We start from the raw sequence: 13607 nt of genomic DNA, 5'->3' as shown, positions 1-13607 counted from the left end.
CCCCTCCCAGGAAATAAATGGTCAGGAGGGGGCCAAAGGAGGCTTCCTGGGGGAAAATCAGCACCCAGCTGCTGCGTGCTCAGCAAGGGGAGCTGCGGAGATCCCCCAGGGGGATCAAGCAGGGGGTCCCGGCCCCGCTGCCTCTGCTGGCGCTGTGCTTCCAGGTGGTGAGCTCCCTTCTAGGGCCAGGTAAAACCTCAGTCTGGGGACAAAAGAGTTGTTTTCTTGATTTCTGTCTCCCTCCTCTCCTCGTTTGCTCCCTGGGATCGAGGGATTGGGGTCTTTGACTTCCATGACTCCTGGCATGAGGCTGCCCGCGTCCCCTGCGAGCCGGCTGCTTGGGGTCACGCCGGCTGCTGTAGGGTCAGAGCTGGCCCCTGCTCGCTCCGACGGCGTCCCATGGGATAAACACCGAGCAGCCACTGCTGCCTGCTGGGGGGGGGAAGCCTCAAACGCTGTTCCCAGTCTGCAGAGTGCCCGGCTGCACCCGTGAGCCCGAGGGAACAATAGCGGGGTGGTGCCGCCGGGCGCCCTGACCCCTGCGCTTGGCACGGGGTGATGGAAACCTCGCCGCGAGCAGGCAGAGCCCGGGCAGGGCAAGCAGGGAGCGGAGCTGTGTGGTGCCTGGGAGCACTGCTGGCATGGGGGGGGACCTGTGTCCCCTCCTGGGATGAGGAGCAGCCTCGCCCCAGCAGGAAGCTGTCCCCAAGCCGATGGTGACGTCCGTCCCGTGGGACGCGTTCCCCCAAAAGCTCTCCCTCCGCAGCTGAGCGCCGCTGACCCTCCTGAGAGCCTTCTCCTTGCAGGGGCAGAGGCCGGGCCGACGTCCCAGCGAGATGTTCTCCAACAGGTTCCACAGGAGGGGGTTCCAGGATGCTCCCTGGGAGGTAGGAGGTGGTGGTGGGAACAGAGGGGCTCTGTGGGGCTCCTCTCCGGGGTGCTGAGGGTGGCTGCCCACTGCTCCAGCCCTTGGGATGCTGAGGAGCTGAGGGAGCATCACCACAGCCTGCGGGGGGAACTGGGAAGACTGGGAACGGGCTGGGACCTCGGCTGGGTGGGCTCCGGGCTCAGCATCCCTCTGGTTTGGGGAGGGTCTCATCCTGCTCCCCGTGTCCTCTCTGCAGCAGGGGCCGTGGCAGCCCAGACCCTACGGTGCCGGCCCCCGGGACAACTGGTACGAGCCGTCCTGGGAGCACCAGCCCTGGAGAGGCAGGCACAACAGGCACCCGGTAAGGGGGTTTGTTGGGGTTTGTGGGGTGCTCTTGGGGTTTGTGGGGTGCAGCTCCCCCCGAGCAACTGCAGCGCTCCTCATTAGGTTGTAACCATTTACCTTGATAGGGGCACAGGGGAGGGAGAGGGCCTCGTGAAGGCAGGGCAGCGTCTCTCCCAGACCCCAAGAGCTACCCCAGACTCATTTCTGGAGCATTTCCCCATATGAGCCATGCATACCCGGGAAAGGGCTGCGTAGGATGCCTGAACCTGCTCAAAGAGGTGGGGGCTGAGCTTTAAAAACCCTGACACGAAAGTGGGTGTGTGCCCACCACCTGAGAGCCTGAAGAGGCCAAGTCGATACGGGATCCACAGCTGGTGATGTCTCTCTCTACCTCTCAACCCCTATATTTATTTATTTTTCCTTTATTTGGACCGCGTGTGCTTTTGCCCAGCATCTAATATTTCCTCAGCAAATTATCAGGCAAAGTTTAACCCTGTTGAAACCCTGGAAGACTCGGAGCATCTCGCCCTCCAACCCAGAGATTCAAACCAACCTATCTCCTCCCCGGCCAAGCAGGACAGGACAGGGTTCCCCTACAAATTGGGGGTGACCAAACTGGGGGAGCACGAGAAAGAGAGCTTGGGGCCACAGCGGGAAGGGGGAACTGGAGGAAAACCAAAACTCCTGCTGGAAAGCTCACGGCTACACGGCTGCCTGAAGTGAGCTGCCCCAGGTCCTCACCAGCAGTGCTTTGCCTTGGCAGCCCGGTCCCTGGCAGCCCTGGCCTTTCCCCGGCCCCGCCGACTTCTATAGGATGGAGGGGGACAGGAGATGGGGACCCCAGGACTGTCCCCGTCCGCCACCCCCCTGGGACTACAGAGAGGAGCACCAAAGACAGGAGGAAAACTTCACCGAGGACTCGTACCCGGTGAGGGGGTGAGGGGAGGCGGGCAGGGGAGGGTTGGTGGGGCCGTGGCTGTGCCAGGCGTGGATCCCTGCCCCGGGATCTGTGCCTAAATCTGCCTCTCCCCACAGGTGCAGCCGCTGTTTGCCCCGGATTCCTTCAACTGGTCGGAGTTCCCCGGCAACGAGCAGCCCGTGGCCGACTTCTCGTGGTGGGTGCCCGCACCGAGGGCAGGGGGCAGGAGCTGGAGAAGGGGACGGATCCCACAGCAGGCTGCGGGGCCGGGTGGGAGGTTGCACCAGAGATCCCCGCCGGCCTAAATTCCACCCCCCCACACTGGGGGCTGTGTTAAATCCTGCAGGGAGCAAGGGGCCTTCCAGGAAAGCTGCCCGCCCTGGCGTCCTCGTGGCCCGAGCCACAGACGCTGCCGTTACATTCGCCGTGTCCAGCAGGAGACGGTGGTGTACTACAGCCCGGCCCCTCCCCAGCTCCCCAAAGGTTCGTGCTGCCACCATGGTGCCTGCCTGGGGGTGCCCAGGACGCCGCCACGGTGCGTGCAGCCAGCAGCATCTCCCTGCCAAGGGTGAGGATTCGGTGGATTCCGCCCCGTTGTCCCTTCTTGCTCCGCAGGGAAGCAGGCGTCCTCCAAATCCTCCCAGTCCTGCCCCCAGGAGAGCCAGCCAGGAGGCAAGGAAGATGCGCAGAGCCTTGCTGCTCCCCAGCCAGCTAGTGCCGGCAAGGACGGCGTGCAGAGCGGGGAGAAGGTGGCTGAGGTGGGTTTTTACCTCCAGCACGCCCATATTTCACGGCCACGTGGCTCTCGTGGTGCTGCCGTGTCCCTGAGCAAGGTGATTTCCCCCAGGGCCAGCCGGCAGCCAGCGGAGAGGTGCCGGAGCCCTCTGAGCCAGCAGCCTCCCCGCAGAAGAGCCCAGCCACTGATCCTCAGGCTGTGAAGCAGGAGCCAGAAGCAGGAGCAGAGCTGGTACGAGTACGGGGATGCTTGCACCCTCAGAGGGTCCCTTCATCCCGTGTAACACCTCGCTTCTCTCACCCAGCCCTTTCGCTCACTGCCTCGCTGGCTCTGACAGACTGTGGGATGTTTTCCTGGCTTCTCTGGGGCTGCGAAGCCCCTGCTTTCCTTGGCGTTTTAGCACCCTGCCCGTCCCCTTCCCCAGCTCTTCTCCCCAGGAGGGATGAACGTCCCTGCCTCACGCCATTCCCCGTCCCCAGGTCGAGCCAGAAGACGGGCAGAAAGCTGCAGGCAGCCAGAGCCCGGGCCCCTCTGCTTCGGAAACGGAGCCAGCCCTGCCAGAGAACACCTGTACCAGGACGGAGAAGGACTTGGAGCAGGTACGAGCTGCTGCATCCATCTCCTCTTTCTGCCCAGCTGCAGTGCCATGGAGGAGGTGGGATTTTTGGGGTACTCTCCACAAACCTTTTCCCATTTGCCTGGGCCATACTGACAGCCCTGGGTGGACTCTGAAGCGCACCCGAAACGCTTTGTGCAGGTAGAGCCGTGCAGCCAAAGCGTCCCCGAGGCCGCAGCGGGTGCTGGGTCCCCACCCCACAGCACTTCAGCCCCTCAGGAGCCTGCGGAGACGGCCGGCGCCGCAGCGAGCCCGGGTGTGGAGGTACGTGCAGGGCTCTGCCCGCTCTCCTGGGCACGGCAGCAGCCTCCCGTGGTGGGACGGGTTTCAGGCCGTGGCTGCACTGCTCCGCAGCGTTTCCTCCTGCTGAGCTTTCCCTTCCTGAAGGCAGCAGCGTTTGCTTGGCTCCCGCTGCTCTCGCACGGCTGCTGCCTCCCTCCCCTGGGTGCTTTCTCTCCCGAGGGCTTCTCGGTGGCCTTCATCCCTCTGAAAACTCGCAGGTCTCACCGGGAGCTGATGCAGAGCCCGATGCGCAGCCCAGCCAGGCCAGCCCCAACGTCTGCAGCGAGCCAGCAGCATCACCCAGGACAGGACACCCTCCTGGGGATGGGACGGAGCTGGTACGTGCGCAGCCCTGCCTTCTGTGCAGGAACGGTGCCCTCGTGGCCCCGGGAACCACCCGCAGCGAGGCTCAGGAGCACGGAGCTAACCCAGGAGCCCCGGGGGGAATTTTCTCGCTGGCCTTGCCAGCCCCAGGATTACGTGCTGGGGTTAAAGCGCCGCTTTGTCTGGGTGCAGCGCCCGTATCAGCCCCGCTGTCGGCCGTGCAGGAGACACCGATAAATCGGAGACGGTTTGGAGACGGGCCAGAAAAATAACTCGGGGATTGGGAGTGTGCTGGAGCGTGACCGACCCCAGGACTGGAGCTTTAACGGAGCAAACGAGTGTGGCAGAGTGGCTTAATTACTGCCTAATGGGGAAGAGAAATCAGCTGGAGGGGGCCCTTGGGTCTCAGAGGTGCTGCTGCCAGTGCTGTGCTGGGAGGGAAGGGGGTGGCGAGGTGCCAGGGGGTGCCCCTACAGGGTGGCCGGTCCCCAGCAGCCCCAATCTGGTCCCAACCCCGCTCCTGTTCCATTGCCCTCTCCTTTTCCCTTTCAAAGCATGCGACCTTCCCTCGTTTTTCCCCTGCCCAGGCTGCAGGCTGCCAGCCCTCGCTCTGCTCCACGCTCCCCGCGCCCTCCCCGGCCAGCACAGACCTGCGCTCCGCCGCTGTCCTTGCCAGGAAAGAGGAGATCGAGCTGGTGAGTCCTGGCGGGCACACACGGGGCTTGGGGTTAGCCGAGGAGATGGGGACACCCCCGAGGTTCAAAATCCACGGGGAATGAGGTGACACCGGGTGCTGGGCAAACCACGGGGCAGCCCCGGGTGCTGTGGGAAGGGGCTGTCACCCCCGGGGGGGGGGGGAAAGAAACTCCCCGAGAGGGCTTCGTGCAGCTTAGGGAGAGGTTTTGGGGTGCCCCCTGCTGCCCCTTTTGCCTCTCCCTGCAGTCGTACCAGCAGTTCAGCCTGACCATCGCCGTGGTGGCCACGATGCTGCTGCAGAAGGAGCCCTCCATGGAGGCGGCGCTGGGGCTGGCGCTGAGGGCCAACCTGCGCCAGGTGCGCACCCACCACCTCCAGGAGCTGGAGGATTTCATCAACAGCTACGACTCCGGCACCCCCAGCCCCTAAACAGGGGGGGAGAATGCGTGGAGCCCCCCGTGTCGGGGTCGGCGAGGTCCCTCCGTCCCTCCTGGATGTGGAAAGGGGGGGGTGTGGAGGTCAGGGGGTGGCCAGAAATTGGGGTTTGCAGGCAGGGAACGGGGTCGTGGGCAGGTTGTCCCCACCCTGAGCTGAATTTTCAAGAAAAGAGGGTTTTACTGAAGGGTGGCGGGAGGGAGAGCAGCTGGGGCAGAGGAGGACGGGAGGGCTCCCCCCTTCTCAGAGTTCCTTGCTCTCTTCTTGTGGTGTTGTGCTGCTCCATTAAACCCAGGGTTTTGGTCTTTTTAAAAAAAAATAAAAAAAAATAAATGGGCTTTGATCCTCGCACTGCCGTTGTTCTGCTCCTGCTCTGCTGGGGTCAGTGTGCAGGGATTTGTGGTGGCCCCCCCAGCCTGACCCCACCCTGGGGACCCTCTCCTGGGGTCCGTGGTTCTCCAGCAGCACGGCAAAACCTGGGGTGGGAAGGGAATCAGGCCAGGCACCGTCAGCTCCCCTGCGTTCAGGTCTCAGCTGAGCTTTATTGGAGCACCGTCCCCTCCCCGTGGTGGCAGCACCTTACGGGACAGCATCAGCGCCCCTCCAAAGAGTCCCTGCGGGTGAGAGACCCCCACCCGGCGTCTGGATCTGACCCCGGGGGCCAAATAAATCCCTCCAGTCCGAGTCAGGCAGAAGCCCCTGCCCTCGTCCTAAGCCCCCGGCCGCCCTCCCTGCTGCGTTGCTGCTCTCCGAGGCTGCCAGCTTGGCTGGGATGGGAGCTGGCGAGCGCACCCCGGTGCGGGCTGCTGCCTCCCTGCTCCCTACTCGCTTTACCTGTTCCTAATTGCGGGAGAGGCCGGCAGGAAGGGCAGGCTGTGCTTCGCCTGCGGCTACCGGTGAAAGGATCCCGGCGGCTTCTCCCCACCGGCCTTGGGCCGTGTCCAAAACGCGCTTGGAATGCACGGAGACCACGGCAAGGGGGACGAGGACCCCCCCTCTGCTTCCTCCAGCTGCTGTCCTGCTGCTTAAATACCGTGCAAAGTGCTTCCCCCGGCGAGGGGCGGGGGTCCTAGGACACGCTGCAGTGCTTGCTGCTGCCCCGCGGCTTCGCCGTCCTGCCCCTGGCCCTCTCCGGGGGCTCCCTGCCCAGGGAGCTCATCCCGGGTTTGGGAATGGGCTTCCCGAAGAAGAAGCCTTCCTCGTCCGAGTCCGAAGATGAGGAGCAGGTGGGGCACCAGGAGTCGTCCTCTTCCGTGATGTCCTGCAGGTCGGTGTCCTCCGGCCGTGGGCTGTGTAGGGCAGGGGACAGCCCCGCTGGGAGGGCTGGGTTTCCGTCCCCCGCTGGTGTTCGGGCACCAGGATCCCCCGAAATTGGGGGGCCTGAGGCTCCGTGCCCCTTGGGCCCTTCTGTGCAGGGCTGGGGGCTGCCCCCTGACCCCTGCGTCCCCGCGTGCGCCGCGTCCCGGCTCCTCTCCGTGGCTGCTTCGTGGTCCTCGAGGCTCCTGAAGGCAGGATGCAGGGAGGCCTGGTCCGGAGACATCTCTGCAAGAAGGAAAAGCGAAGAAAGGTGAGGAAGGAGAGAGCTGAGCCCACCCTGGTTCAGCAGCGAGGGCTGCTCAGGGTGCAAGACAAGGCTGCTGCAACCCACCCGCAGCTCCCACTGCTTCTGCGGCCCCGATCGGTGCAGTTCCCACACCACGCGCCCCCAAAGCACCCCAGGGTGCTGCAGCAGCCGAGCAGAGCCTGGCTTTGCTTCCACCTCCCTCCCACCGCCCTGCAAACGCCGCGCTCGGATCCCTACCGCCGCCTTCCGCTCCTTTCCACTCTCTCCCACTCGCGGCGCTCCCCGGCGCGGGCCTGGCTGCGTGGCCGGCTCGGGAGAGGGGCGTCGAGTCGGGGGACGGGGCCGAGACGAAGGCCGAGTCGGAGGAGTCGGAGGCGCTGGAGGCCGCGTCCAGCCCCAGGCTGCAGCTCTCGGAGCAGAAGAGGCGCCCGTGGCGAGCGGTGAGGGGCTGCCCCCGCAGCGGTTTTCGGCACAGGCCGCAGCAGAAGCAGGGGGCTCGGGCGTGCCAGTGGAGCCCCTGGTGCGTGGCCTCCTCGCTGTCCACACCTGAGGGGTGGCCGCGGGGTGAGCGAGGGGCTCTCCCCGCCGCCACCTCCCCCCCCCCCCCCCAAAAAAAATCCATCAACCCCACCCTGCTCGTACCGATGGGGTCCCCGCAGGCCTGGCAGGGCTCGGCGAAGAGGCTCTCGAAGCAGCCGCGGCAGCAGGGCCGCCCGCTCCTCATCACGTAGCGCTGCCCGCGCAGCGGCGCCTCGCACTCCAGGCAGCAGAAATGCTCCGGGTGCCAGCGCCGGCCCTCCGCCTCGATGCACTCCTCCATGAAAATCAGCTGCAGGGGGACAAAAACCCGATCCTGTACGCAGCCGGACACAAAACCCGCCACCCACTGCCTGCTTTTTGGGGGCTGAGGGACTTCGGGGCAGGCGTGGGGCTCCACGCAGGGCTCGGGGAGGAATCCTTCCTCCTGCCCTGCAGCTCCCGGCCAAGCACGGAGCACTGGATGATGGCAAAAATTAAAGAAAAAATAAAAAAAAAAATAAAAAAGAACTAAAAGCATCCTCCCCGCCGGCACCCACCTGGTCGCAGGAGGCGCAGCGGGGTCGGAAGAGCTCGGCATGGTGCCGGCCGCAGTAGATCCTCCCGTCCTGCTGGAAGTAGATGAGATCCACCAGGGGCTGGCGGCAGAAGTGGCAGGAGAAGCAGGACGGGTGCCAGAAGTGGTCTCCCAGCCGGGACGCCGAAATCCCCGGGTCGCCTTTGTTCAGCCTCCGGCCGCACTGCAAGGCACGGAGAGGGGGAGGAGGGGGGACTCGGGGTCAGGATTGCTTTTTGGGGGACGGTTTGGTGGCGTGCGGCCCCCCGGGGGAGGACACCTCACCTCCTTGCAGGGACAGCCGTGGCAGGGACCCGGCACGGGACATTCCTGCCCCTGCCCCAGCGCCTCCCGTCTGCGGCGGGCGCTGAATGCTCGGAGCTGCTTCCTCTCCTCCTCGGCGAGGCCAGGGCAGTACCGCTCCTGCATGGGGTAAAAGAGGTGAGGGACAGCAAGGAAATAAAACCCCGGGGAGGGCAGCAGCGAATAAATCCGGTTCTTACATCGCAGTCCTGAGGAGGCAGCTGCTGCAGGAGGGCTTTGACGCGGAGCCGGCTCCGGTCAGCGGGAGAGGCAGGATCCAGCGAGCGGCTCTCGAAGCACGCGGGGACCTGGGGACATGGCACGGGGACACAAACAGGGGGATGATCGGGGGGGATGAAGAAGCTTCGCTCGAGGTAAAGGTGTGCCCAACACCTCTGGGGCAGAGCGGGAGCAAAGGGAGCCCCGCAAGGGCCAGGTGCTTCCCACCTTGGGGGGTGTGGGGTCTGCGGGGGGCTCCAGGTACTCTTCCAGGGCACAGCCGGAGTCGCTGTCGGACGAGGCTGGGGGGAGGCCGGTGGCGGTGCCGCAGGGGGGGGGCTCGTCCGGCTGGGGCCATGCGGGGCTCGGCAGGGACATGAGCTGCGGGGAGAGAGGAGAGGAGCTGGGGGAGAGCCGTGGCACGGCGGGGAGAAGGGGGCTGGCTGGCCCCAGGAGGCATCATCCCCACCATGCCCAGGTGCAGAGGGACCTCGAGACCCTTTGCTGAATGTCCACAGAAGTGCAAGGGCTTTGGGGGGGTCGTTCCCTTCTCGGCAAGGGCGAGAAACAAACCCACACCGAGGTGCTCACTGCTCTGGGGCTTTGCCTGCTGAGCGGGAGGCACCGGAGAAAGGACGGTGTTGGGGTGAAGCTGCACAAGGGGGAGCCCCTGAGTGTTTGTGCTCAGCCTGGAAGAGGTTTCGGGAAGCCCCGCTGGCTGTTTGCTCACCCACAGCAGGAGATTTTCCCTGGCTGCCCCCAGCCCTGTGCTGATCCCACGGCCGATCCCTGCTTTAGTGGCCTGTCCCCGAGCGGAGCAGTGGGAGGAGGCCGAGGTCTAGCCCAATTCAGTGGAAAATAATTTATTCCCCCTGGGCTGCTATTGTTCTGCCCCGAGCTGCTGTTCCTGCCCGGGCAGCCGGCTCGCCCAGCCGCCACCGCCTGCCTGGCTAATGGGTCCGGGGTGGAAACCCGGCTGTCCCCATCCGTCCCCTCCTCCCCACGCGCCACTTGTCACCGCTCGCTTCCTTCCTGCCTCGGCTTTCCAAAACCAAGCGAGGCGGCGAGGCCGTGGCTCCCTGCGCGCTCTGCAGGGCGTCCTGCGAGGGGGGGAGGTGGGAGGGATGGGGCCACGCTGCGCCCCTCCGCACCCCAAATCCCCAGCCGTGCCATCGCCACCCCGCTCAGGCACCCAGCAGGAGCTGGGACCTGCCCTGGGACCTGCTTTCCATGAGCCGGAGCTGTGGTTTGCTGACCCTCAAGCCACGCGGCCACGTGCTGGCAGGTGGCTCCAGGTCTCCTTGTGCCACAAAACCCAGCTCGTCCCTCCGCAGCGAGGTGGCACTTCTCTTCTGGGCGCTCCAGGACAGAAGCAGCGACCCCATTGCTGCTGCTCCCATAAAACAGCTTCAACACCCCCAGCTCAGCCCCGGCTCTCAGAGCCTTCCTCCACGCAGCAGCTCAGGGCACCAGGGCACCCAGAGGTGTCCGGCTCCGAGCTTCTGCTCCGGGCTCCAGCTGCGAGCTGGCGGGATCAGCCCGGGCAGCTCAGGTTGCCTTGGTGCACAGCTCAATGATTAACGCGGCAGATCGGCCGGCGGGATGGAACAGACGGGCTGCACCGAGGGGGAAGACGGTGTCTGAGCCAATTCTGCGTATTTACAGCCCAAAGAGAGCCCTGCCTTGGTGAGGACCTCTCTATGAGGGCTGCTTGTGGTGGATCAGGGAACAACCTTGTCTCTAGAGCTGCGATGGGGACTGGATCCTGTCCCTGGGGTGCTGGCTAAGGACACCCATGGGTCCAGCGTCCTGGATCTGCTGCTGCTTGGTCCCTGTTGGTAACACACCCCTGCTCTCCCCACGGGATGTGGATGTCCGTCTCAGGCTTTGCTTGGGTCATTAAGACTCCAAGCTGCCTTTGTCTAATCTCCTGGGGCTTTGTTGTCACCGGCCCCCTTTGATGCCCCGTGGAGGCAGCAGGGCTGGCGGCCCCGCAGCAGGGCGCACGGGGCTCCCCGTCCCGGGGCTGGCAGTGGGGTAAGGCTGGGGAGAACGGAGCGGGCAGGGCCGTGAATCAATGGGGCCGTGCTGGGGGAGCCCAGCCCAGCCCGGTTTGATGTGATTACGCCGGCTGGCAGCCGTCTGGGCTGCGAACGAGTCCCTGTAATTAGCCCCAGACGGTGACAGCGCTGCGCGCCTCCCATGCTAAGGAGCCAGGCAGCCCCGACAGGTCCGGCTCCTCTGCTCTGCTCCCGTCCCCTCTTCCTTCCTCGCCGCCGGCGGGCAGTCCTGCTATCGCCCTGCCCTGCCAGCCCGTGGAAGGATGCGGGATGCTCCCGGCAGGGCCACCAGCCCTGGCGTCAGGGGAGGTGGCAGGAGGGCGCGTTGGGGACCTGCTCCTCCCCGCCGGCACGGCGCGTCCCCCCAGCAGGGCCACGCGAGGGACCAGTCGGACGGGCTGAGAGCCGCCCCGCGGAGCTTCCATGGGCTTCAAAAGCCTCTGGTCCTGCCCCAGGAGTTCCTCCAGCCTGCACCCGCTCTAAAGGATGGGCGCTGTCCTTGCCATGCTCCCCTGCCTGCTCGGTGCCTTTTGGTGCCGGCACCGCCTGGCTCGGTGGCCCCGCAGCGCTCCCCGTCCTGCTCCAAGTCCATTTCTGTGCTCTTTGGGAAGCGCTTGCAGCTCCCTGGCTAAAAGAGGCTGAAACCCACGGGAATTTTAATCCCCTTTGGGAGCAGCCCCAGTCTCTGGCTGGCCATGGGAGCGCGTGTGGGCTGCCAGCCCTCTCCTGCCAAGGTCGCAGCGTTACCGTGCGGCGCAGCCGCCCCGGCCCATTCGCATTCAGCACAGCAGCCTCCTGCTTCCTTGCCCGGGCAGGGGCTGCTCTGCATCCCTGCCACAGCCCTCGTTTCTCTGAAGCACTGCTCCCTTTTCCCCGACCTGCTTTCAGCCACCTCCGTCCTATTTTCCACCAAACACTCCCCGGCTCCCCAGCCCCGAGGAAAAGCGTCTGCTGGCCATCGCCAAAAAAAAAAATAAAAAAAAAATAAAGGCCGGATCCCCTTTCAAGCGCCCAAAAACACCCTGGCACGGCTCGGTACGCCTCACCCCCACCATAACCTGTTTGTGCTTCTGCTCCCGTCAACACAGCTGCAGCGGAGGTGCGTGGCGATGGAGCTGCAGAGATGCGTTCGGGCTGAGATAAGCTGAGCTCTGGCCAGGCGAGCCGGAGCAGCTCGTCCTGCAGAGCAACCAAAGCCAGCCTGCCCCAACCTGGCCCCCAAATCCCCCCCGCGATGGCAGGAGCAGGATCGGTGCCTGGGTGCCTGGCACAACCGTCCCCAAGGATGGCAGCGAGGAGGGACGGGGACAGCGCACAGCCCAGGTGCTGTGGCACAGATCCCAGGGACCTCTCCTGCCCCGCCACGCGGCACCGTGCCATCCAAGTGACCGGAGGGGACCCCCGGTGTGTGGCTTGTTTGCTCGCAGGGGGAAGTGCTGCTGCTGCTGGGGGTTCTTAGGGATTTTTTTTCCCCGTCCTAGCTCGGCAGGGAGCAGTGAGTAACCCATTAACCCGCTGCAATGCTCTCGCTCCTGTGGCCGCGGGGACGACCCGAGCCCGGCACCGCGCTCCCTGCCCCAGGTGGGTTTCATCCACCAGCAGAAAGCTCCACGGCCAGCCCCAAACCACCCCACTCCCTCCAAGCCAGAGCAGAGGACATCAAAACCCCCCGTGGGGACCTTCAATGGGTTCGGTGCCGGCAGACCCAGTGCCCCCCCAGCTCCTCGGGGCGAGCCCCCAGCCCCCTGCACCTGCGGGCTCCAGCCTGGGGACGGCGGCGCCTTGGTGGCTCCATCGCCACCGTCCCCTGCTCTCGGGGGGCTCTGCAGGGCCGTTTTCCCCAAAGACAAAGACCTCAGGGGTGGAGAGAGCTCCCTGCTCCCCGCTGCTTGTTTTTCCCGGAGAGGAACCAGCCCAAAAACCCCCCTCCCTCTCCTCTCCCAGCTCTCCCACCTTGCCTTTCCCCGCGCAACAATTCCCGGATGGGGAAATCGTCCCATTTCCCCTCGGTCCCGAAGGTTTTCTCCTCCAGCCCCGGCTCCCTCAGCCCCCGTATGGGGAAGAACCACCCCGAGGGACCCCCTCGCCCACCCACCTGCCCCTTCCCCACCCCAGGGGGACCCCTGCCCACCTACCTGCCCCTTCCCCACCGCGCTGGGCTCCGCCGTCCCGTCCAGCCCCGAGCACCCGAGCGGCTCCGACGCAGGCGAGGGAAGGGAGCCTGGGCTGGGCAAACTTCGCAAAGCGAAAGGAAAACATCCAAGCCGAGCGAGGGAAACTAATTTTTTTTTCTCTTTTTTTTTTTTTTTTTCCTTTTTTTTTTTTTTTTTAATCTGCCTGCCCAGGAAACTGGATCTGTGTCAGCTGGGGTCCTAATTACAGGCTTTTTAGCCTAAACCTACAGCGGCAGCCAATGGCAGGGAATCGGAGCAGCGGGCGGGGAGGGGAAGAGCAAAAGGCTTGGAGAAGGGGAGGGGAGGGGAGGGGAGGGAGGAGGTTAACCCTACAGGGCAGCAAGCCGCGGATGACATCTGTTTTTCTCGCCACCTCTCATTTTCCGAGCGTCCGCGCCCTTCCCGCGGCTCGCTTCAGCCCGGGTTGCCGTCGGGGTGCCTTTCATGCCGCGCGGTGATTTGGGTTTTCCTGCCTACATCAGAAAGAGCCGGAGCTTCATGAATAGAGGGCAAGCGGCGTGACGGCCCCAATTTCCGAGGCTTAACCCACACCTCCCAATTTTCGTCTCCCCTGACCCTCTCCAAAAGCCGCTCGCGTGGCTTCGGCTGCGCCCGTGGCACCTGTGCAAAGAGCGGGGCAAATTTGTAAAATGTTGACAAAATTGATGGAAAACACCCCGGGGATGCGGCCAGGCTCCGTGGCACGCACGGTGGTGTCGGTGTGGGGTTTTGGCGCTGTCCCACAGCATTTTGGGGTTTTTGGGGCTCCGTGAAGTCCCCCCGGGGATGGGAAAGCAGCGGGGAAAAGGGGACGGGGTCAGAGGGGACCCGGGGAGGTCGATGTGCTGCTTGGGGCCACCTCGGTCGTGGCCTTATCGTACCCGTTGGTGGACTTTGCACACTGGGGGGCCCCCGTGGCTGCCCCCGCCTGCGCCCTCTGCGCTAACGAGCAAAGTCCTCGTTAGCAGTGCCA

The 13607-nt window shown here is 64.9% G+C and overlaps 1 protein-coding gene across 1 annotated transcript; it reads right to left on the bottom strand.

Annotated features, from left to right (window-relative positions):
• Positions 1-6290: 6290 nt before the first annotated feature.
• PRICKLE4 (prickle planar cell polarity protein 4) lies at positions 6291-8307 on the bottom strand. The gene is made up of 4 exons (XM_032203013.1): positions 8164-8307; positions 7862-8062; positions 7428-7614; positions 6291-6763 (listed from the first exon to the last, which is right to left on the bottom strand). Exons 1-4 carry the CDS (start codon positions 8305-8307, stop codon positions 6291-6293), a joined length of 1005 nt encoding a protein of 334 aa, XP_032058904.1.
• Positions 8308-13607: the final 5300 nt, after the last annotated feature.

The sequence above is a fragment of the Aythya fuligula genome, chromosome 25 (assembly GCF_009819795.1).
Source record: "Aythya fuligula isolate bAytFul2 chromosome 25, bAytFul2.pri, whole genome shotgun sequence".
Taxonomy (NCBI): Eukaryota; Metazoa; Chordata; class Aves; order Anseriformes; family Anatidae; genus Aythya; species Aythya fuligula.
The sequence above is the reverse complement of the archived record's forward strand: the minus strand, read 5'-3'. Positions and strand labels throughout refer to the sequence as shown.

What these genes read in the sequence shown, in the direction of transcription:
- PRICKLE4 (XM_032203013.1), bottom strand. Translation starts at nt 8,307, where the DNA reads ATGCAGGAGCGGTACTGCCCTGGCCTCGCCGAGGAGGAGAGGAAGCAG. An exon ending in ACGGCTGTCCCTGCAAGGAG is followed by an intron (nt 8,063 to 8,163) that starts GTGAGGTGTCCT and finishes CGTGCCTTGCAG; the next exon opens with TGCGGCCGGAGGCTGAACAA. An exon ending in GCTGCGCCTCCTGCGACCAG is followed by an intron (nt 7,615 to 7,861) that starts GTGGGTGCCGGC and finishes GTCCCCCTGCAG; the next exon opens with CTGATTTTCATGGAGGAGTG.